Source organism: Arvicanthis niloticus, chromosome 21, assembly GCF_011762505.2.
Source record: "Arvicanthis niloticus isolate mArvNil1 chromosome 21, mArvNil1.pat.X, whole genome shotgun sequence".
Classification (NCBI taxonomy): Eukaryota; Metazoa; Chordata; class Mammalia; order Rodentia; family Muridae; genus Arvicanthis; species Arvicanthis niloticus.
The window spans coordinates 46096791-46121593 of NC_047678.1; the positions used below are offsets into that span (position 1 = coordinate 46096791).

General features: G+C 43.0%; 1 protein-coding gene across 1 annotated transcript in view; it reads left to right on the forward strand.

Moving 5' to 3' along the window:
• Window positions 1-610: 610 nt before the first annotated feature.
• Smchd1 (structural maintenance of chromosomes flexible hinge domain containing 1) overlaps window positions 611-24803 on the forward strand; it is a 113714-nt gene continuing 89521 nt past the window's right edge. Inside the window, exons 1-5 of the mRNA XM_034484004.2 lie at window positions 611-1143; window positions 12532-12607; window positions 14310-14471; window positions 21139-21221; window positions 21892-22022. Of these exons, the coding sequence (XP_034339895.1) occupies window positions 958-1143; window positions 12532-12607; window positions 14310-14471; window positions 21139-21221; window positions 21892-22022 (638 nt within the window). The 5' untranslated portion in view covers window positions 611-957. The remainder of the gene's footprint in view (window positions 1144-12531; window positions 12608-14309; window positions 14472-21138; window positions 21222-21891; window positions 22023-24803) is intronic.

Below are 24803 nucleotides of genomic sequence, written 5' to 3' on the forward strand. Positions count from 1 at the left end.
GCGCATGCCGTGCTATCTGTATAGTCAGAAGCGCATCCCCCTCCAATAGCGATGCTGAAGTTTTCGAGGAGGGTGTCCTACACATTGCCCGCTTAGAGGCTGACTCAACCTCGGTGAGTAGGTAGGGCGTTATTCCGGACTCGCAGCAGCCGAGAGCCTCAGAGCCTGGTAAACCCGGGGCGCGCATCGCGGCGGCGGTGGTGACGTCAGAGGCCCGGTTCTTCCTCCAGGCCGAGCTTTGTCTCATTGTCCCACACTAGAACCCACCCATGACCGCGAAGGAAGCGTGCGCGCGAAGCGGCGCCCAGTGTTTTAGCCACAGGGTCGGCCGCACCGGGACCCAGGTGGAGCACGCTTCCAGCCGCCGCATCCGCCCGACTCGGTCGCGCCCTGGAGACCGCATGGCTTGGTGGGAAGGCGCCAGGGCACTGCAGCCGGAGCCAGCATAGACCCTGGGGCGACGCGCCTGCGAGTCGTCCTCCCGCAAAGGCTCCCGAGGCGCTGGGAGCGGTCTTCCCGCCGGTCCCCTGTCCCCGCGGTCCGCGTGAGGCCCGGGGGGCGTGGCCTAGGGCGCGCGAAGCCCCGCCCCGCCCCGCGGCCTGCTGGACTGGCCGGGTCTCGGTCCTCTGTCCTCTTCCTCCTGCGCAGCGGCCGCGGCGGCGGCCAGCTCTCAGGTCATCGAACGAGGCTCGCGTGGGCGGCGGCGCACGCAGCTGGCGGGCTCCGAGGCGCGCGCAGCGCGTCCCTGTCTCCTCGGGTCGCGGAAGTGACGTGCGGCACCCCGACAGAAGCGCGTTTGAATCGGTTCCCGGGTTGCTTCCCCGCAGCTGCCCAGTCGGTGCTGCGCGGCCCGCCGAGGCCCGGAGCCGCGGCGGCTGGAGCCGAGGCCACGCGCGGAGTCGGCGTCTCCGGGAAGCGCGCCCGAGAACCGCGGGGCCTTCTCCTTTTTCCCCCAACATGGCAGCGGAGGGCGCCAGCGATCCCGGTGGCCTCTCGGAGGGGTCTGGGAAGGATGGCGGCGTAGACGGCTGTAGGACGGTGTACTTGTTTGACCGGCGCGGGAAGGACTCGGAGCTTGGGGATCGTGCACTGCAGGTCTCGGAGCGCGCGGGCTACGCGGGGTTCCGCGCGTCTGTGTGTCAGGTACGTCCCGGGGCGCTAGAGGGATGCTCGTGAGGGGGTGAGGGCCCGAAGCCTGGGTGGGTCACCGCCATAAACTTGTCAGATGGCCGGGATCCTGCGGCCTTGGCCTCTGCCGGGTGCCCGCGTTGCGGATGATCCCCGGCTAGATGTCCCGGCCGGCCTGGCTTTGCAGGGATGATAGGGTCCCGCCCCTCCATGGGCCTGTGCTGGTCTAGCTTTCGAGACCTCGAAGTTAGTGGGCGCTTATCGGGTTTAGTGCTTTATCCTTGCTGAGCAGTTAGTGCATCATCCTGTAGGAGAAGCATCTCAGTTCGTAACTTCAAAAGTCGAATGCAAAGTTGTATCCACTGGACAGTCAGCGAGGTTTGCGCTGTTTAGAGGGGGTGAGAGAGTCCGGGTACCCTAGGTTAAGGGAGGTGATAGAGTCATTTCCCGGCTTGTCTTGTCAGAAAGATTTGCCTGGTCCGACCCAGCAGTATTCTTTTACAGTGTAACACTAAGTTAGGTTAGTATTCGGAGCTGTCCTTCTGGTTTTCTGAGCTCCAACTTTTTTGGGAGTTCCTGAACTAGGTCCAAGTGCCCATGGAGACAACAAAGGAGTATACCGGCTTGAAAAAAAAAAAATGACTATGTAGCAAAACGTGCTTTATACTGTGAGATGCTTTATAGGTTGGTGGTGGTGTTACTATTGCCTGAGCTTGTGAGTATGTTTGAGGGAGGGGTATTGCGGGGCGGTTTGTTTTGAGACAAGGTCTTGCTGTGTAGCTCTGGCTAGCCTAGAAGTCTCTGTTGACCAGGTTGGCCTCGAACTTTGGATTATCCTTCTGCCTTTGGTGTCCAGTGTTGGTAGTCACAGGCGCAACTGCCACCGTTCTGGTCTCTGAACTTTTAAAAGAGGAATATGGCAATACCCTAATTAACCAGTCTTTTGCTTCCAGAAAACTTAGTTTGGGATTGGCCTAGGACACTGATTCTCAGCCTTCCTAATGTTGCCATCCTTTAATACTGTTCCCTATGTTGTGGTGACTCCCCCAACCACAAAATTATTTTCGTTGCTACTTTATAACTAATTTTGCTGCTGTTATGAGTTGTAATGTAAATGTCTGTGTTTTCCTATGGTCAGAACCACTGGCCTAAGACATGACTTTGTCTATTTGTTGAAAAACTTCAAATTGAGTTTCACTTTGCCAAGGTGGGCTTTCTTAGGTTTGTAGCTCTATTCCCAGTGTCTTGCTTGACACATGGTAACTGTTCACACAGATAGGAATGAATACATGAATTAGGATAACACTAGGTTCTATGCCTGTGTATATGGGCTAGATTCTCAGCATCTTGTTTTAAGACTGATTGTCATATTGTAGTCATGGCTGGCCTCTGCTATGTATGTATCTCAATGCCAGCAATTAAAAAAAAAAAAAAATTAGCCTCAGTATTACTCCTGTGAGTCCCTCCTTTTTTTTTTTTTTTTTTAAATCACTGTAATGTATGTTTTATATTTAGTTTCTTTATCTTTTTTTTTTCAGGTAATATTAACAGGAATGTATAATCACTGTAATGTATGTTTTATATTTAGTTTCTTTCTCTTTTTTTTCAGGTAATATTAACAGGAATGTGTCTTTTTATGTTTTCTTTTAAAGTAAAAGTTATTGATTATTATTTTATGCATATGGATACTTGCCTGCCTGTATGTGTGTGCACTGGTTCTTGACTAGTGCCTTCAGAGACCAAAAGAGAGGTGTCTTGTGAGCTGGCATCTGAGTGCTGGGAATCAAACCCAGCCTCTGCAAGAATAGCATTGCTCTTAACCACTGTGTTGTCTCTAGCTCCTGGATCTGTCTTCTCTGCTCCATTGCTTTATGCTACAGATCCCATGGTGTTGTTTGCATTACACAGATGAAGGACTGAGTTGAGCACCTACGTTACATACATTACATAGTTGTCCTGTTTTGTTTTCTTTTTTCATTTCTTCTTAAAGATTTATTTATTTTATGTATATGAGTGCACCGTCTTTGTCTTCAGACACACCAGAAGAGGGCAGCGGATCTCATTACAGATGGTTGTGAGCCACCATGTGGTTGCTGGGAATTGAACTCAGGACCTCTGGAAGTGCAGCCAGTGCTCTTAACCACTGAGCCATCTCTTCAGTCCTAGTTTGTTTTCTCGGATGTGATAAAACATTCTGACCAAAAGCAACTTTGGGGAAGAAAGGGTTTTTGTCTATCATTGAAGGTTGCCAGGGCAGGAGCTGAAAGGTAGGAACTGAAACTCTGACTGTGGAGGAATGTTGCTTATGGCTTGCTTTCCCTGGCTTGCTTCATTCATTCATTCATTCATTTATTCATTCTTTCCCTCTCCCCTTCTATCTTCCTCTTCCCCTCCCCCTCCATCTTCCTCGTATCCCCCTCTCCTCCTCTGTTCCTTCTGTTCCCTCCATCTCCCCGACTCCTGCTCCCTTACTCTAGTGGTGCCACCCACAGTGGTCTAGGTCCTGCCATATTAATCAAGAAGATGCCCCACAGACTTGCCAACAAGACAGTATGATGGAAGCATTTTCTCTGTGAGGCTTTCTCTTCCTAGAGGAGTCTAGCTTGTGCCAAGTTGACAAAAAAAAAAACTAATCAGCACAATGATTCACAAGAATTAAAAACAGTAGAACCGATCGTTTGTTGGTTGGTCTGTGACAGAGGTAGGTCTAGAACACATGAGTAGTCTAGGCCGGCCTTGAACTCTCATGCTTCCATCTCAGCCTCCTAGAAGTGCAAGGCCACACCCAGCCTTAGGTCAATTCCATCCCAAACAAAACCACTCCAGGTACACTGCTGTAGTTTTAGGTTTCATTTTCCTGTTGCTATCTCCTCTTCCTCTTCCTCTTTTTCTTTCTTTCTTTCTTTCTTTCTTTCTTTCTTTCTTTCTTTCTTTCTTTTTTTTTTTTTTTGTTAGAGCTCTGGTTTAGTAATCACATTGTACTCTGGGCTAGCCTTTGGTTCAGCTTCCCAAGTGTGAGGAGTGCTGGTATGGCTACTGTGCCCATTTAAAACCATACCATTCAACATACACTTGTTTTTACTTTTTGTGACAAGGACACAACATTTACTCTTAACAGTTTACAAAATATGCAAGATATTCTTTTTATTTTTTTATTTTTTTAACGTATTAGATTTATTATGAGTGTATTTACTGTTATTAATAATAACATATTAGATTATTTATGAGTGTATATATATGTGTATATATATATATACATACACACACATATATATATTATACACACACACACATTTATGCACATGCTGCTGTGTATGGATATCAGAGGACAGCTATAAGGAGTTGGTTCTCGCCTTCCCCTGTGTGGGTCCTGGGTTCTGTTTTGTTTAAACACATGGTCTCACTATGTAGACCTTGATGGCCTCCAACTTCTGATCCTTAAGCTTCTGAGTGGAGGGATCATAAACATGCACCATCTATGATTTTTTTAAGTTAATTAATTTTTTATGTGCATTGGCATTTTGCCTGTATATGTGTTGTGTGTAAGGCTGCTGGATCCCCTGGAACTAGAATTACAGACAGCTGTGAGCTGCTGTGTTGTTGGGAGTTAAACCAGGTCCTCTGGAAGAACAATCGGTGCTCTTAACTGCTGAGCCATCTCTCCAGCCCCACTTTATGTGATTTTTTTTTCCTTCCTTCCTTCCTTCCTTCCTTCCTTCCTTCTTTTTTCTTTTCTTTTCTTTCTTTTTTTTTTTTAATAGATAAAACTATCTTCCAGTGGAGGAAAGTCTAGCCAGCCTCCAGTTTGGACTCTGTGACTTAGGGTGTTTCAACATTGTGGTGGCACAAAAAAGAGACATCCAGCAGAAAGTATGCTTTGAATTTTGAATTCTGATTTGATTTGTTTTGTTTTTGTTCTGTGAGAGAGGGTCTTTCTATGTAGCCCTGACTGGCCTGAAATTCACTACCTACACCAGACTAGCCTCAAACTAACAGAGATGTGCCTGACTCTGTTTCCTGAGTGCTGTGATTAAAGGCACTCACTACCCAAGTCCAGCTTGAATTCTTTTTTTTGTTTTGTTTTTCGAGACAGGGTTTCTCTGTGTAGTCCTGGGTGTCCTGGAACTCACTCTGTAGACCAGGCCTTGAACTCAGAAATCTGCCTGCCTCTGCCTCCCAAGTGCTGGGATTAAAGGCGTGCGTAACCATGCCCGGCCAGCTTGAATTCTTATCTTTAAGAAAATATTTTATGTCAGTTTATTACACGCATGTCTCTTGCTCTGGTATTGTGTTACCCATGGAAGCCAGAAGAAGGTATCAGATCCCTTGGGACAGACAGTTGTGAGCTGCCATGTCGGTGCTAGAAATTAAACCTGGGTCCTCTGGAAGAGCAGCCAGTGCTCTTAATCACTCCAGCCCCACTGACATACTTGTAAGTAAAGCACCCATACACATAAAAAATACCTTATGTAATATTCATACATGTACATCATGGGTTTGAGTCAGATCCACCCCTGTTTACTCCTCCAGTTCTCCCGTGCCCTTCATCATTTAGTGCGCTCCCTTTCTTTCTTAAGAGTACTCACTGAGCCCACTCATTACTACCTGTATGGAGCATGGGTAGCCTGTCAGGGTCCTCTCCCTCACCAGCCATCAATCAAATTGCCAGTAACTCCTCAGATATGGATGACATGTCATGAGCTCCTCCCCCACCCGTGCTGGGATTCTGGGCTGGTGTGATCTCGTACAAGCCTTGTGTACACAGTCTATGAGTTTGTGTGTGTAGCTGGTCTCTTATGCCTGGCAAATACTGTTTTGCTTCTATCTGCTAACCTAAGCCTAGTCCTGGACGTTTCTAGCCTCTCTACAATCTAATCTAGGCCTAGCGTGTTTCCAGCCTCTGAGACATCTATTGAATACGCTCACCCTTTCCTAGTTCTTTCTGATCTCTGGCAGATTCAGCTCAGCTGTTCTGGTTCTGTTATATGGCAAGAAAACATAAAATTTACTCTTAACAGTTCTCAAATATACAAGATCTTATTTTTATTTTTTAACCTATTAGACTTATTATGAGTGTATTTATTGTGAATTTATGTGAATACACACACACACATTTATGCACATGCTGCTGTGTATGGACATCAGAGGACAGCTATAAGGAGTTGGTTCTCGCCTTCCCCTGTGTGGGTCCTGGGTTCTGTTTTGTTTAAACACATGCTCACTGAATGAGGCTTCTTTCAGCTTCTGAATTCCTCTGCTTGGCCTCAAACTAACTCTGGCAATCTGTTCTTATCTTCTGACACCTTCTCATTCTCTCTGGCTCATTCTGTCTTCACCTGTGTCTACCTTGTTCCGTCTCTGCAACCTATCTCTCTATTAACTGTCCTTGTAAAAACTGCCTCCTTCTTCCTCTCGTTCTTTCTCTCTTATGTAGCTTCCCTTTCTTCTCCTGAGAGTTGGGCATATATCTGGTTCATTCTGTCAGATCTTTCTCTGATCGTCATCTTTTCTGCTCACTTTGTCAGCCACTCAATCAGACATCACTTTCAAACTCGGGAGCTTCCTTCTACAAACTACCTTTACCTTCCTTGTTTGGGATTAATGTGAAGGACTGAGCCACACCATAACTAGAAACATAATCTTGGGGTTCACAGTGTCATCAGATATCCTGCAGTAAGAGGCCTAAGCTATAATATTTGGAAGGTTAGGTCTATAAAACACATTTTTAATTTGCAATGACTTTATTGGAATTTAATCCTTTTATAAAGGAATGTTTGTATAGTCTTAGTTGAGTAAAAATGAATTCAGATAGCAAAGGTATTAGCATTCCTAACTATAGATATGTGGATAAGCATATTGACAGTTGAAAGGCAGAAGCCGTCTATGAAGTTAGTCATAAACTGGATTAAGTATGCTAATCCATTATTCCAGAAGAATCCTTAAAAGAAAACCTTAAAAACAATAGCTTTATGGGTATATTGTATGAAATAATTAGATACATATATTTTCCAGTTGTACATTAATCTTAAATATTTGCACTTAGTTTTGTGTATTTGTACGTGTGTGGTTGTGCGCATGTGTAGGCCAGAGGTCAGCCTTGAGTTCATTTAGCATTGTCCTCCTTGGGGTGTGTGTTTCTTTGTGTGTGTGTGTGTGTGTGTGTGTGTGTGTGTTAACTTTTGTGATTAAGCCAGAGGACAACCTTGGTTGTTGATTGCTGTTTTTTTGAGACAGAGGTTCCCATTGACCTACAGTTGTCTAGTGGGCTAGGCTGGCTCCTTCTAGGAGGGTCCTGGGGATTGAACTCAGATGGTTGGATTTGGGAGCAAGCATCTTTAGTAGCTGAGCCATCTCACAGGTTTGTATTTAGATTTCCTGTGTTCCTGAGTAGTCTCTGTGTTCCTGAAAATGACCTTTCTTTCTCTTCATCCTGAGTGCTGCGATTACATGGGTGAGATACCATTCCCTGATTTGCAGTATTACATGACTTGCCCCTGGTCTTACAGTATTATGTGACTTATCTATTAACATATGTATCCTGTAAACTACAATTTAGCTGGTAGGCTTCATTAATTTAATTTATAATTTCAAGAGGATTCAGGTGTCTCAGCTGGATTCATCTATTAAATCCTGATTTAATGGCCACCTATTGTTTTTGTTTTAGACAAGGTCTTATTATGTAACCCTGGCAGTCTGGCCTGGCGCTTCTGGCGGTCCACCTGCCTCTGATTCCCAAATTCTGTTATCACAGATATTTGCCAGTACTCCCAAGTTTTATTTTTATCTATTTATTTTTGAGACAGTGTGTTACTCTGTAGCCCAGGATGGCCTCTAATTTAAAGCAGACCTCCTGTCTCCTCCTTAGTTTTGGGATTACAATTGTGAGCCACCCTGCCGGATTGGCTGGTTCATCTGTTGATGGTGCTTTTTTGATCTCCCTTCTCTGCTTATTTGCTAGGCATCTCCAGCCCCCACTACCTGAGGATTTAAACCTAGGGTTTCATGCAGTAGCCAGCGTTTAGCTATGGAGCTGTCATCTAGTCCCAGCTGGGATTCTTTAACAACAACTTTTAAGCTGACCATGGTGGTATAAATCTTCAGTCGGTGTAACTGAAGATTGAGGCAGGAGGATTGCTGCAAGTTTGAGCTACATAATGAAAGCCCTGTTTCAAAAATCAAACACATCTATACCCCTACCCCAAGGGAACAGGGAGGGGACCACATTGCTTTCCTGAAGCATAATTGTTTTGAAGGAAAAAAGTGAGCGAACCGCCGGTGGCTCGGCCCTTAAGGCGCCCGCCCGCCCGCAGAGAGCGCACCGTCCCTTGGTGCGCTGGTTCGAGTCCCACCGTGTCCCGTTTCCCACGTCTCGTGGGAAAAAAAAAAAGTGGTCTAGGAGTTAGTATCCCAGTTAGATCTATAACTGACCCTAAGAATTTTCTTTTGAGGGGCTGGAGAGAGGCTCGGAGGTTAAGAGAGCACTTAACTGCTCTTCCAGAGGACCGGAGATCTGTTGGGCGATTCAAAACCACCTGCAACTCCAGCCTCAGGACCTGATGGTCTTCTGGTCTTTGAGATTACACACACACACACACACACACACACACACACACTTAAAATTTTCTGAGAAAAACTTATTTTATATCTTGGAAGATTTTGCACTGATGACTTAAATTTTTCTTGGCCACCTTTAGGTAACCAGGATTGTATTTCATTTTAGAAATAGTGTGTCTTTTTACTTTAAATGAGTGTTGATTTGTTCTAATTATTTTTGGGTAGTTTTTTAATCTTTTTTGGACTTGTCATTGTCATCTGTATTTTTTCCTTTTTTAAAAAATGTATTTTTTATTATATTCACTGATTAGTTGTTTAATCTGTAGGGTGTGGGCGCTGTGGCTAGATGATAGTTTGTAAGAGTTGTCTTTCTCCTTCCATCATGTGGGTCCCAGGGATTGAACTCAGGTCATTAGGCTTGCTGGACTGTCTCATCAGTTCTGGGTTTTCCTTCTGATTGTTCAGGCTCTTGCTCGTTCTGTTGGACTTAACCTTCCTAATTAAGGATGCCTTTTTGTAGCATCTTTCAATTCCCCCCTTTGATTTGTAATTTGATTTAAAAAGTTTTGTAATGTTTTCAGAGAAACGCCAGGCTTCTCTAGCTGTCCTGTAGCACAGCTGTTCATACCTTAGTGCTCTAAAACACCTGTTTTCTTTCAACATACTTATATATTTGATTTGTATAAAATATGTGTTACATTAGTGCTTTTTATTAAATAAATTGATTCCTTATATAATGGAATGGTAATGCCTTTGGGTGGGTCCTCTTGATGTTTTAAAATCAAGGGTTTTTTTTTTAAAAGGTTTTTTTTTTTTTTTTTTTTTTTTTTTTTATTATATGTAAGTACACTGTAGCTGTCTTCAGACACCCCATAAGAGAGCATCAGGTCTCATTACAGATGGTTGTGAACCACCATGTGGTTGCTGGGATTTGAACTCATGACCTCTGGAAGAGCAGTCAGTGCTCTTAGCCAATGAGCCATCTCTCCAGCCCAAATCAAGGGTTTTTGAGATGACTCTGGATAAAGGTGCTTGCCACCAACCCTCAGGACCTGAATTCCATGTCCAGGACCCACATGGTGGAAGGAGAGAATGACTCTCTCAGGTTGTCCCCTGACTCCTACATGTGTGCCATTGGCAGACATGTCCCCATAAATGAATGAATGAATGTGAAAAGTTAATCCTTTCAAAACGTCTCACCTAGTCACTAATGGGTTTTCTTATAAGATCTTTTAATTTGTTCTGTAGCAATTTTGTATGCATATACAGTGTAAATCTTTCTTGCCTTTACTCCATTCCTCCCCAGTACTTCCCCATCCCCCACAGAATGTTACTCACTGAATCTCATTACTGCAGCTTACATGCTCAGGTGTGGGGCTGTCCTACCAGCAGCCACACCTTAAAGAAAAAACAATTCCTTCCCAATTGACACCAGTTGCCAGTGGCTCCTCACCTGGGGATGGAGCCTCCATTCCACATGGGGCCGTTCACTGGCTTGACTTTGTGTAGGTTTTGTGCAGGTACATGTAGCTGCTGTGTGCACTGGCCGTGTCCCATCCACAGCACACTGCTGGCTCCAGTCTGCTGTGCTCCTTGAAGGCAGTGAGGAGCTTTGATGGAAATGTCCCATTTGGGGCTGAGCATAGTCACTTCTTCTCAGCCTTTGGTCAGTTGTGAGTCTCCACATTGACTGCTGCCTACTGCAAAAACAAACTTCTCTGATGAGTTAAACACGAATATTTAGAAGGCAGTTTGACCACATGTCCACTTAGCTCAACAGCAAGATAAGCTTCCCTTAAATCCAGTGACCTTCCCAAGTCATGGGCTTATGACCAGATTTACAGTACCAGGCATGAATCCCTCCTGTGGAGCAGGCTTCAGGTTCAGTCAGAAGCGAGTATGATATCAGAAGGGCAAGTCTTGTCTGGCAGGCCAGTATTGTAGTATGTGGGGTGCACTACTGGGGGAGTCCACTGTGACTCTCCTATCTAATTGACAGTATGCAAGCTAGCCATGAGAAAGGAAGATTCCTGGTCACTTCCTATTTCATCTCTGTCCTACAACCAAAGTGCATTGCATCTTCAGTAATAGGGTTTTCGCATCCAGTTGTAGTGGGCAAAGAACACTAGCAATACCTTGTGTTGTTTTGGAGGGCTTTGGGGCCTCCTTGACCAATAGCTTGTAGGAGGGTAACCTGTGTCTGCCACTGAAAATTTCTTTTAATAACCTATGTCTTCTGGAGGAAGCATTGTCCACCTCTGCAGAGCACCTCTGTTCAATTGTCTTTAAAATTCTTTAAAACTTACATATTTATGTATATACACATATCTTATTCTTTGATAATTTAGACAGATTTTTTGCTACATCCACACTCCCTACTCACCCAAGTTTGTGACCTTTTGATTTAAAAAACCAAAACATTAAGTCTTATTTATGTTGCTCTTATACTCTTGGGTTTGGAGCTATCTGCTAGAGCACAGTTGACCTACCATGGGCTATAACCTTAAATATAATTCTCCCTCTCCTGGCAGCTATCAGTCAGTATTATCACTTCAGCTAGGGGTAGGGTGTAATGCCTGCCTCCTCTCTCCATTGTTGGGATGTTGTTTGGTGTGGGCTTGTGCAAGCCTGTGTGTTTTTTCATAACTATTACGAGTTCATATGTGCAGCTACCCTATTGTATCTGGAAAATACTATTTCCTTGTAGTCATCCTCCAGCCCCTTCCAGAATGATCCCTGAACCTTGAAAAGACTAGGTGTGATGTAGGTAGACCATTTAGCACTGAGCATCCCAGTCTCTTATTCTCTGTACCTTGGTCACTTGTGGGTCTATGTTAACCATTGTTTATTACGAGAAGAAACTTATCTGATGAGGTTGAGAGAGAACACTCATCTATGGGTATAGTGAAAAGTATTACAAAATGGCTTAATACTGTGCCAGATTAACAGAAGAGTAGTAGGTCCCTTCTAGGGACTATGACTTGTCTAGCCACAGGTTCTTGACCCTGGTAAAGTTTCTCCCTTGTGGAGTAGGCCTTAAACCTAATTCGAAGTTGTTTCACTCTTATCTCATTAAATAGTCCTGGAGGCCTGGGACTCTGAGACCTGCATGCCTCTGCTTCCCAAGTGCTGGGATTAAAGGCATGTGTCACGATCCTCAGGAAATTATATATTTGTAATTAGCATATAAGCTAGTTGGATTTTGTGAGGCTTTTTATACATCCTTAGCATTGGTTAATAAACCTTCACCCCTTCTTCCACCTCATCTATGTCTGCATCCCCACATAAACCTTTAACTTCAGCATTCCCTTCCATTTCACATGCCTTCTTCACTTCCCTCTCCCCTTTCAAGCCTTAGTCCCACCCTCCGTCTTGTGGACCCTTTCTGCGTTCATGACCTCTACAGACACTCCAGATTAATTATAGAAGTCTTAGAAATCTGAAGCTGAGGTGTGAATATGAAGGAGAGTGAACATTTGTTTCCTGGGCTTGAGTTACCCACTTATGATATTTTCTATTTCTATCCATCATCCTGGAAATTTCATAAACTCATTTTCTTTACAGATGAATAAAATTCCACTGTGTACACACCACATTTTCATTATCTGATGATTTTCACATGTTCTGGGTTGCAAAGAGCAGGAAAAACCAATATTGCTAAATAAAAAATTTATATGGCTTATAGTGATTGGTTTTGCAAAGTCAAAATTTAAAAATGCTGAGTTCTGTGTTTCCTAGACGAGTGAGTGTAGTGTTTGTAACGTCCGTATGCTCACGTTCTTGCAGACGTGAGGAGCACATTGATTTCCTTTAAGTAACGATTGGTTTTATTTCCTTTATTTTGGATAGACAATTGGCATTTCATCTGAAGAAAAGTTTGTTATTACAACTACAAGTAGGAAAGAAGTTACCTGTGATAATTTTGGTAAGTAAAAAAATGTCCTTTTGTATTTTGTTATTTGTGTAGTGAGAGAGCAGTGGCTGTACGCCACTGTCTGGCCAGAGCATTGATGAGAGAGCAGTGGCTGTACGCCACTGTCTGGCCAGAGCATTGGTGATTTGGGCTACTTGGGGAGCAAGAGAAGAAAGAAAGGCCTTTGTCTTCACAGGTCACAGTTTTCCTGCTGTCAGTTGGGCCCATAGAGAGTGAGGCCTGGCCTTACTACCTAGCTCTCCCATGGTGGTTTATAACCATCTCTGACTCCAGTTCTGGAGAATCTCATGCTTTCTGATCTCCACATACACAAGGCATGCACTTAGTGCACAGACATGCAGGCAAAACATTAATCTACATAAAATAAATCTTAAAGAAAAAAAAAAAGAACTGAGTGTTTAAAACCTAGGTATGTGGTACATGCCTGTAACCCGGGCGGTCAGGATGTGGAGTCAGAAGGATAAGGAGTTCAGGTCGTGTTTGGACTCCCCATCCCAAAAAATATCGAAATACCGTTTTCCAGCAGGCCTTCGCTAGGTACCAGTCTTGAACTTTCCAACACTTAACAGATTATGAGATGTAAACTTGTGTTTTTCTGTATTTGTAAAACCTTTCTTACTTGCACACCTTTATTTGTTTGTGTGCACACATTTGTGTATGTGTGTGTTAGTACAGAGGTCAGAGGACAGTACTGTGAATACTTTCCCTCCTTCGACAGTGTGGTTCCCAGGGGTTGAACTCAGGCTGTCAGATTTGGCCAGCTGGTACCTTTATCTGTCGAACAATCTTGTGGACTCAACCTGTGATGGCTTTTACAAAATTAAAAATAAAAAAAGAAATGTGTTTTATCTGCCATGGTAGCTTACACCTATGATCCCCCCACTCAGGAGGCTAAGGCAGGAGACTTACTTAGAGTTGGAGGCCGCCTGGGTAATATAGTGAGTCCCAGGCAAGCTAAGACTGTAGTGAGATCCTGGTTCAACAAACAGACAAATGGCATTGAGCATCGTGGTGTACACTTTTAGTCCCAGCACTTGGGTGGCCAAAGCAGAAAGATCTCTCTAAGGTCAAGGCCTGTCTACATAATGAATTCCAGGTCAGTCAGGGCTACCCAGTCAATCTTCAATAAAGAAATTTCAAAGGTATACACATTGGCACAGTTGTAATCCTAGCATTCAGGAGGCTGAGGTTAGGAAGGTAAGTTTGAGGCCAGCCAGAGATATGTTATGAGACCTTGTCTTTAAAAAGACAAAGAAAACAAACAGAAACTAAAAACAAGGGCCACTAGGATGGATCAGTGGGTAGAGACACTTGCCTCATCCCCAGATGCCACAGTGGAAGGAGAGAACTGACTTCAGAAAGATAGTTTCTGACTTCTACATGTGTACTGTGACATGCATTTGTCTATGTGTGCTGGCATCTGTGTATACACACACACACACACACACACACACACACACACACGACACAAATAAATAAATAGATTTGAATATTTGAGTATTTTAGAGTTGTAGAAATGTTATATTTGTTTCATTGACACTTTTTTATTTACAACTGGAATTTGTAAATGGAGCCATTGACGGTATAGTTACACCATCTAGGGCATTTTATAAATATAATTTACATATTCAGAATAAATTCATCAAGTTTCTGATGCTACTCTACACTTACAATTGTAATCTCTCAATTCCAGAGCACACGGTTAAAGATGGAGTCACTCTGTACCTGCTGCAGTCAGTTGACCAGTCACTACTGACAGCGACAAAAGAAAGGATTGACTTTCTGCCTCACTATGACACTCTGGTTAAAAGTGGCATGTATGAGTATTATGCAAGCGAAGGGCAGAACCCGTTGCGTAAGTAACCTGTTCCCGCATGGCTTGCAAGTTGTTGGTCCCTTTTATTCTTTGGTCATGTGCGCTGCTGTTCCTTCACATTCTCTCATTCCACTTTATTACAAGGCATGGTATCTCGTTTTGATCTATTTTCTTAGTTTCTTTGTATGTATTCTACTGAAGTTGGGACTTTTCTTTGTTTAAAAATGTCTTTTTAATTTATTTATATATATGTGTATGTACTTGAGTGGATGGATGGGTGCCACAGGAGTGGTTTCCCAGGGAGGCCAGAAGAGGTGTCAGATCTTTTGGAGCTGGAATTAGTTGTCATCCAGTGGGATGGATGGTAGGACGGCTGGAGACCAAACCCAGGCCCTCCTCCAGAGCAGCAGCTGCTCTTGACTGTGGAGCATCTCTCCAGCCCCAGTCTTTTCTTTTAATAGTGTGTGGTGTATGTGCAGATATCTCCGCCACAGTGTACATATGTAAGTCAGACGACAGCTCCTCTCCTTCTACCAGTTTTGAATCGAGATATCTTTATTGGTCAATGGTGTGGCTGCCAGTATAACAGAACTATAAGCTTCCAAAAATTCTCTTGTCTGTGCCTGTATGAGCACAGAGATTACAGGTGTGTGCGGTTCTACACACGTGACTTTTCCATGGGTTCTGAGGATCCAGAGTTATTAGGATTGCATAGCAGATGTTTTACCCATTGAACCCAGAAGTCAATTTTAAAGTAAATATAGTCACTGTTAACCATTGATAGAATTAGATGTGCTTTAGTGCACGGAGGGTCTCATGGTTGGACGTCTTTCTGTGTCTTGAATACTTGTCTCTCTTGATCTATTCTTCCTGCTGTCTGTAAAACATCTCCAGTTCAGAAAGTGCCTTTTACTTTCCGTTTACTTACTTTTTATTTGCTTATTCTGGATTAAGCCCAGAGCCTTGCACATATAGGGTTAGCATTCTACTTCAGAGTTATAACCAGTCCCTACTTTGTGAATTTATTTACAGAGCTAAATTGTAAAAATAAACTTGTGTGCTTGTTGCCATGTCTTTAATATTTTCTTCTAAACCTTAAAAGCTTGCCTTTTTTTTTTTTTTTTTTTTTTTTTTTTTTACCTTTGTAGACTGTGGTTTACCAGATCTTTTCTTTAGACTCCAAGGTACTTTATGCCATTAATGTGTTCATTATAAACTGTATTAAAAGCCGGGCGGTGGTGGCGCACGTCTTTAATCCCAGCACTTGGGAGGCAGAGGCAGGCGGATTTCTGAGGCCAGCCTGGTCTACAGAGTGAGTTCCAGGACAGCCAGGGCTACACAGAGAAACCCTGTCTCAAAAAACAAAAAAACAAAACAAAACAAAACTGTATTAAAATTCTTTTTCTTAAATGTATTTTACTGTTAGAAACTAGAAAAGCATAGATGAGTGAATAGAATGTGCAAACAACCATATTGCTACTACCTGAATGTAATCATCACCAAAACCCTGTTTATCATTTCAGATCATTTTCTATTACTTGATTTTAAAAAATGTATTTTAATATGTTAAGTGCAGAAGTGGTATTAACAGATAAGTAGAAAGCTCTTCCATGGCCTGTCGCCCTGTATGGCCTGCTCCACTTGACAGTCGTTCCTCTAGTTTTTATCCACTTTCAGACCACTCAGACGTCTCTCGTTTGTGAGCCCGTCTGCTTTCAAGGCTTCTGGCGGTCTCTGCTTTCTTCACCTTCTTCGTTTCTCTCTAGATTTCTGTAGATGTTACACTGACCAGAAGGTTTGGAGTGGAAATAAACTTGAAGCGTTTATTTTATTTACGTGAGTATTTGCCTGTATGTAGATCTGTGTACCATGTGCACGCAGTATCTGCAGAGCCCAGAAGAGGGTGTTAGAACCCCCTGGACTGGCATTACAGAGCATGTGAGCTTCTATGTGGGTCCTGGGACTTGAACCTAAGTAAGTCCTCTGGAGGAGCAGCCAGTGCCTCGATGCTGAACCATCTCTGCACCCCTAGAAATAAGCTTTACAATTTTGTTTCAGATCTATTTTTTATCTTTAATTATGTGTGTGCCTTTGCCTTTGTTATTTGATTCCTTTGCTCATTTTACCCCGTAACATTATACTACTTTCTAATATGCCATAGAAAGAAAGAAAGAATTTATTTACTTTGTTACTTTTCAGTTGCTGCAAACAGACACTGTGGCCATGGCAACGTATACAAGAATCTGGAGCCCTTAATAGAAGAGGGTAGTAGAGTCCATGATCATGGTGGGAGCATGGCAGCAAGCAGGCTCAGTGCGGGAGCAGTAGCCAAGAGTTTATATCTGATCCGCACGTTGGAGGTGGAGAGAGCCAAATGCAATGCTATGAGCTTTGGAAACCTCAAAGCCCACTCTCCATGACACGACTCCTTATTAGGGTCACACTTGCCACTGGGGACCGAGCATTTAAACAGAGTCTGTGGAGCCATTATCATTCAAACCACCACACTTACTTTCTAGTTTTTTCCTGCTCCCTCTTCCCACCTTTGAAATACTGTCTCACTTTGTAGCTCTGGCTGACCTGGAGCTCTCCTGCTGTGTAGACTAATCTGACCTCAGACTCATGGAGATCTACCTGCACCATCACACATGGCTTCCATCATGGGTTTTTCCTTTACTTATTTAAAATTTTTATGTATGTATGTATTCATTCATTGATTCACTTATTTATCTATCTACTTATTTTATATGTCTGTCTGTCTATCTATTGTCTATGTAACCCTGATTGTCCTGGAACTCTCTATGTAGACCAGGCTTGGCTTGAATGCGCAGAGATCCACCTGCCAGAAGCCAGAAGCAGAATAGGCTGTTGGATCCCTTCGAGCTGGAGTTATGGGTGATATGAGCCACCAAGAGGGTGTTGAGAATGAACCTAGGTTCTCTAGAAGAGAAGTCAGTATCTTTAACCTATCTTTAACCTCTGACCAGCCCTACATTATTTTTTTTAAAGATTTACTTTTAAGTGCATGTGAGAGTATCTGTGTATGTATATGTATCCCATATACATGTGGAGTGGAGTTCAGAAGAGGATTTTAGATTCTTCTGGAACTGGAGCTTCATGCAGTTGTATGCCACCTGATGTGACCTGAGCTCTGTTCATCACATGCTGTGTTCCATAGAGCCTTACCTCTGGCCCACAAGGGCCTGGGCTGCTCTTGAATTCTCAGAGAGCTTCATGCTTTGCTTCCCAAGTTCTAGGATTAAAAATGTGCCACCACCCTCAGCCAGTAATTATGTTTTTAAAAGCTTATGTCCATCCATCCATCCATCCATCCATCCATCCATCCGCATGAGGACATATGTACCAAGGCATGTATGTGGAGGTCCAGACAGCTAGTAGATGATTTTCTGCTACCATATGAGCTCTAGGATGGCATTCAGGTTGTCAGGCTTGATGGCAAGCACCTTTACTGATGAGCTGTCTACCTGTCCCGTGATTGCATTTTATTTCTCATCTTCTAGTAAAATGTTGAACTCAAGAATAGAACCTTTGCAGTATGCTATCCCTAGAGCAGTGCCTAGCCGGTAGTAGGTGCTTAAATATTTGAAATTTGGGTCAATTTTAAATAATTTCTTTGGAGATACACTGTGTAGTCAACAGATACATTTGTTTTAAAGACTTGGAGTAGCTTGATTACTGTGCAGATTGCATCAGTTTTCGGCTGTGCCTTTATTACATAGATAAGTAGGCAGCCTCTGTTTAACGGTTGGCTTTGGCTTCTGCTAACTTTACAGTGCACCCCAAGATCTTCTCTTGTTTCTTTGCTTCTGGTTCTTCCTCACTTTGTTGTGGCCAGGCTTCAGGTCATGGTCATCATTTTCTTTATGTATTTTCTTTGAGCAGACAGATCTGAATTTTATTGTATATATGTCAGTGAAACAAAGCCTTTACCTCTGGCTGTGAGGTCTCTTTGTTAAGGACAGTATCTGTTTCAGCTTCCTATGTAATACTTAATACTAATTGAATTTGCTGTAGTAATCACTTCTATAAACTGTATATATTTCTAGAGACAGAAATTCAAACTTGTCTCCATGTTCCTTTCCCCTTTTCCTTTAGGGAGTGGACAGGGGCAACACTGGTTTCCAGGCAGGGTTTCTTGGTGTAGCCTTGGCTGTCCTGGAACTAGCTCTGTAGAATAGGCTGAACCAGAATGCACAGAGATCTGCCTGCTTCTGCCTTCCAAGGTGTATGCCACCACTACCCTGCATATTATTTCTTTTTAATTAGAATTATAATCGTGAGAAATAGTTGAGTGGTGCTTTGCAGGGAGGAGAGTATAACATAGTGCTGCCAGTAATGAACTGGGTGTGAAGTTGGTCGTGTGCTGGGAGTCAGTAGCATGGAGGCATGTGTTGCCATAGATTTCTGGAAAAGATGTTAACAGAGGGCTCCAGTGACAACCAAAGAAACCATTCCACCCTAGTCTAGCTTAACAAACCCCAGTGATTTTATTGGGGTTACTTTTAGGAGCATGAGTGATTGAAAAGCAGTTGTATCACTGAAAAGCCCACCTGACATGGAGGTAGTCACTCTTGAAAGCTGTATCCTGGAGCGCTCCCTACGTAACTTACAGGCTGCTCAGCCAGCATACCTACTGCTTTTATAACTTTGGAAAGAAATCTTGTAAGATTCAAGAGTTTTCTGAGCCTTGTATATTTGTTTATTGTTTGTTTTGCTTCGTTTTGAGACAGGGTCTCATTTTGTAGCTCTCACTAGTTAGAACTCACACAGGATGTTTGAAGATGGCCTCACAGATCTTCATGGCTCAGCCCTGAGTCCTGGGACTAAACATGTTAGTCCAAGCATGGTTTGGGCTTGTTTTAGAGTCAAGAGCCTTGTCAGTTTTGCCTACTTCCTGGGTCCCATGAGTTTGTGGGAGAGAATGTTTTTTATTTGGAGGAAATAGTGAAGCACTGTTAGTTAACATATTTTTGGGCTTGGTTTATATAGTAAGAACATAACATTCTTTCTGTTGCTATGATGAAATACCTGACAAAAAGCAGTTTAAGGAAGGGTGTGTTTGTTCTGGTTTACAGTTTTACATTTCATCATAGACAAAAAGACATAGCCTGCACAGTGAACAATCTAGTCATATCCAGCCGAGTCAGAGAGAAGAGAAGGATGGATGTTCACGCCTGAGAGCCAGTTGGCTTTTGGTTGCTCAGATAAATACTATTACTTGAAGCAACTTTTAAGGGAGAAAAGCATCTAATTGTTTTAAACTTCTGGGTCACAATCCAGTGAGAGAAGTCAGGACAGGAATTCAAGCAAGAACTCAAGCAGAAACCATGAAGGACTGCTGCTAACTCATTCACTCACTGGCTCCCTTGCTACCATCCACCTAGGGATGGACTGCCTGTAGTGGGCTGGGCCCTCCCACACCAATTCTAATCAAGACAGTCTTCCGTGGGCATGCTCACAGCCTAGCCTCATTCGGGCAGTTCCTCAAGTAAGGCTTCCTCTTCCCAGGCAACTTTAGATTGTGTTAGGATGACACTAAAAACTGACTGGCATACTTGTCTTTTCCCGTTTTACTCAGTCTGGTTGCTGGTTAATTTTTAAAAGAACCCCTTACCTATATTCCCAGGGAGTTGTCTCCAAGCTAATTCTAGATCCGGACAAGCTGATGATTTAAATCATCATAGGAACTGTGTTTGGGAGTGCAGCTTCTCTTGGAGCTCCTGACCATGCGCTGACCTCAGTCTCTAGAGTGCTGCGATCACAGGTGCCTGGTTACTTCTCTGTTGCTGTGAAGAGACTCTGTGGCCCAGGCAACATAAAAAAGAAAGCATTTAATTGGGCTTATGATTTCAGAGGGTTAGAGTTTTGATGGTGGTACGAAGGCCCAGAGGTAAGCACCTGGAGTTGCAGCCAAGAGCTCACGCCTGTGTCTGCGAGCATGAGACAGAGGGCACACTGGGAATGGCAGGAGCTTTTTACTGAAAGCTCATATCCCACCCCCAGTGACACACCTCCTCCAACAAGGGCACACTACCTGATTCTTCCCAAACAGTTCCACCTGCTGGAGACTTAAGTATTCAAACCATCACACTAGCTACACGCCAACACGTGGCTGCTGTCCAACATGGTGGTGTTGGTCTTTAGAATTCTATTTGCAAGCTAGCTGTGCGTGTGTGTGCGCGCGCGCGCGCGTGTGTGTGTGTGTGTGTGTGTGTGTGTGTGTGTGTGTTTACAGAGGATTGAATCTAGGGTATGCTCTCACTGAATTACTCAGGCTGTTCTGGAACACACTTTGTAACCCAGGCAGACCTTGAACTTAAATCTTGCCTCAGCCTCCTAGTAGTTGAGGCTACAGGCCTTTGGCCACCAGCCTAGCTTCTCAAACCTGTCCTTTCTCATTGCTGCTGTTTCTGATACAGGGTCTTACTGTGTTGCTCAGATTAGTGCCTAATGACTTTCTTATACATAGTCATTGGTGATGAGACTTATTTTGAATAACACCATTAGACTCAGGTTAAAAATACTTGTAGCTCTTTAGAAAATAAAAGTGGTTGCTTTAAAGTACTTTGGTGCATAAAACTTTTAATGTTTTAAGTATTGATTGGTGTTTTCTTGTCCTTCTACTTTGAACTTTTATAAAAAGTTTGGGATAGAGGTTAAGCAGTGTTTTTTCAATCTCTTCCAGCATTTGCTCTTGCAGAATTAATCGACAATTCATTGTCAGCTACTTCTCGAAATGTTGGTGTTAGGAGAATACAGATCAAATTGGTAAGAAAATTATACATAAGGAATTGTAATCGTTTTTGTTAGTATATTGGAAACATTTTTAGTTCCTTTTGTGTATGTTTTTACTTATTTATGCATGTCTTTACTCATTTTTTTATTTATAATTTTTTTTAACACTGCGTTGTAAACACTTGAGTATTTTACAGTAGTAGTGCAGGTTTTGTCAACTACAGTGTAACTTACAAATGAAATCTTGTGTCCCAGACAGATGGCTTTTCCTCCCATATCTCTGCCATGAGAAGCAGTATGGGAATAGTGCTGCTTATATACGCCTTGCTTATTGCCTTAAGTTAAATTCTGAGAAATGATGTCTCCAGGTTTAAAAATGTTAAGAATTCTAAAGGTTTTGCTAGATATAATTCAGTGCCTTTAAGAAAAATTTTTTGGTATTTTTGTTTGTTTGGTTGGTTTTTTGAAACAGGGTTTCTCTATGTTGCCTTGGTTGTCCTGGAACTCACTCTCTAGAGCAGGCTGGCCTTGAACTCAAAGAATTCTAAGTGCTGGGATTAAAGGCATGCAGCACCCCCTGCAGGCTGCCTAACTGTCTTTGTTTGTACTTAACACTGGTGGTAAGAGTGAGCCCAATGAACTCCACACTCAACTTTTCATGTTTTAAGTATTGATTGGCGTTTTCTCGTCTTTTATCTCATAGCTTTTTGATGAGACACAAGGAAAACCTGCCGTCGCAGTGGTAGATAACGGAAGAGGAATGACCTCTAAGCAGCTTAACAACTGGGCTGTGTATAGGCTGTCAAAATTTACAAGGCAAGGTGACTTTGAAAGGTTAGAAAATCTTTCTTTTCCTTCCTAATGGTACTTGTGTATTTTAATCAGGGCAAGAACTCTAGAGGGCTTGGTTTTATCAGCATGTTTGCGTTATTACAGGGTGTTGTAATACATACTCCAAAATAGAACATGTGCTTTTCCACTGGGCAATACTTTTTGCATTTCCTGAGGTCTGCGTGAGTTATGTTAACATTGAATGTTGAGTTAGGGCAGTAGAATGGTGCTTAGGATAATCTTCAGAAACCATCTCATACTACTTGAGCATACCTAGGTTAGAATTCCGTATTTCTATTTCCAGCCTCAGTTTTTCAGACCATCACAGCTATTAGGGAATAGAATCTCACTTTGTATCAGAACACACTTGTAGACAATGCTTACCGCACAGGGGAGCTGGCTGTGGGAACTCATGCCTGTAATCGGTGTCAGCACGCTCAGAGTTTCATCAGATGAGCAAAGATTTTCGGTGATTGTCCAGGTTTTTGTGGTGTTGGCAGTAGACTCAGGCAAGCCATTCTGCTGAGTCATGCCCTCAGTCCTGGTCTGTCTGACAGACGGTGGTGAATGAAGAGCAAGGGCCCCACTGTCATTCACCTGCTCTGGATTTCCTGACTTGGCTGTGGGACACGTGTCACAGCACTTTGCCTCTGTGTGTTACTTGATGTCCTTGGGGACTGGGGATATAGTCTCTCAGGGTTTTGTGAAAACTGAGCTAGGAAACATGGAACATCTTGAGCTAGTGCCTGTCATACAGTAGTTATTTCTTACTTCTGATGCAGCACTTCTCCATGACCATCCTTTCTACTGTTTTCATGAGTGGGCGACACTCAAAAGAGTGGTTAAGAAGCCAGCATGAAGCTCAGTGTGGTGGCATAGGCCTTTATTCCCAGCACTCAATCAGAAGCAAGTGGATCTCTTGGGGATAGCCTGATCTACACACAGAGCAAGTTTCAGAACAGTCAAGGCTGTGCAGATAAACCTTGTCTAAAAAAGGGTAGCTGGGGGTGAGAACACAGGACCGAAGTTATCTGGCACTATGATTTAAAAGTCTGAGTATAGGATTTTGTATCTGCTTGACAAAGATAAAGGAAATTGATTTAAAAAAAAAAAAAAAAAAAAAGAGAAAGGAGAGTGGTGGAAACTAGGGCAGAGGGAGCCAGGGGATCATCCTTCTACCTTTCCAGTTGATGTAACTGGCATAGCCTACAGTCTAACTGCAGTTATCTCTTCACTGGACTCATAAGACACTGATTTCTCTTCATACCATAACCATTTTTTTAAAAAAAAATTTATTTATTTTATGCATAGAAGTACACCGTCTTCAGACACACCTGAAGAGGGCATTGGATCCCATTACAGATGGTTGTGAGTCACCATGAGGTTGCTGGGAATTGAACTCAGGACCTCTGGAAGAACAGTCAGTGCTTTTAACCAATGAGCCATCTCTCCAGACCCATAACCAAATTTTTAACTTAACTCAAAAGTTAAGGAAATTTCCATTTTTGGTACAAAGCACCCTTTTTCTGAATTAAATTATGTATATGTGTATATATGTATGCATATATACACATATATGTATGGTGTCTGTAAATAATTATAGCTGCTACATCTTCACAGTGTCTTTGGATGCAGTACCATTTTCCTGACCCACTCCAGTTTCTGTAACGTCATCATGTGTTATCCTTGGCATGCACTTACATGGGATGAATCATTGGTTACTTTTCTGCTTGCTTTTCAGTTTTAACTTGATACAAGGGTGATGTTATAAGAGACAGGCTATGGACAAAGGAAGGCTCACAAAAGAAAATACCTTTTGCTCTATATTTGCTCTATTAAGAAATGTGATCACAAAAAACTTATTTATAAACATTTTAAATTATTGATTAGAACTGTGAAGAAAATGTCATGTGACAGAGCTGAGCTGGTGTAACAGTGTGTTTGGTGTGACAGAACTGAGCTGGTGTAACTGTGTTTGGTGTGACAGAGCTGAGCTGGTGTAACTGTGTGTTTGATGTGACAGAGCTGAGCTGGTGTAACAGTGTGTTTGATGTGACAGAGCTGAGCTGGTGTAACAGTGTGTTTGATGTGACAGAGCTGAGCTGGTGTAACAGTGTGTTTGATGTGACAGAGCTGAGCTGGTGTAACTGTGTTTGATGTGACAGAGCTGAGCTGGTGTAACTGTGTTTGATGTGACAGAGCTGAGCTGGTGTAACTGTGTTTGGTGTGACAGAGCTGAGCTGGTGTAACAGTGTGTTTGAGTTGATACTTTCTTCAGGAAAGAGGGCATTTTACATGTCATTCCAGTTATTTTTTATGTGTACACACTAGCATGTGTGTTTGTGTATGTGTGTTCAAGTACCCACTAAGGCCAGAAGAGGGTGTCATATCTTTTGGAGCTGGAGTTACAGGTGGTTGTCAGACACCCGATGTGGGTGCAGGAGAATGATATCCAGTATTCTCAGGAGCACCAAGTACTCTTAACTGCTGAACCATCTCTGCAGTCCCACTAATACATTTTTAATGGGTGGTAAAGGTCCATTTCAGCTTTTAATTTTTCTAGGTATTGTCATCAGCACCATGATTTATTGTAGTCTAGTTTGGCTTAAACATTTCTAGAGCACAGAAATGTTTCCTTCCTTCCGGGTCTTGTTTTTGAGGAGGACTCTCAGTTTGTAGCTCCAGCTGACCTGGAAGATTTTGAACTCACAGAGGTTCACCAGTTGCTACCTCTCAAATTCCAGGATCGCAGGCATATACCACTAGCTCGGTTTCTTTTTTCTG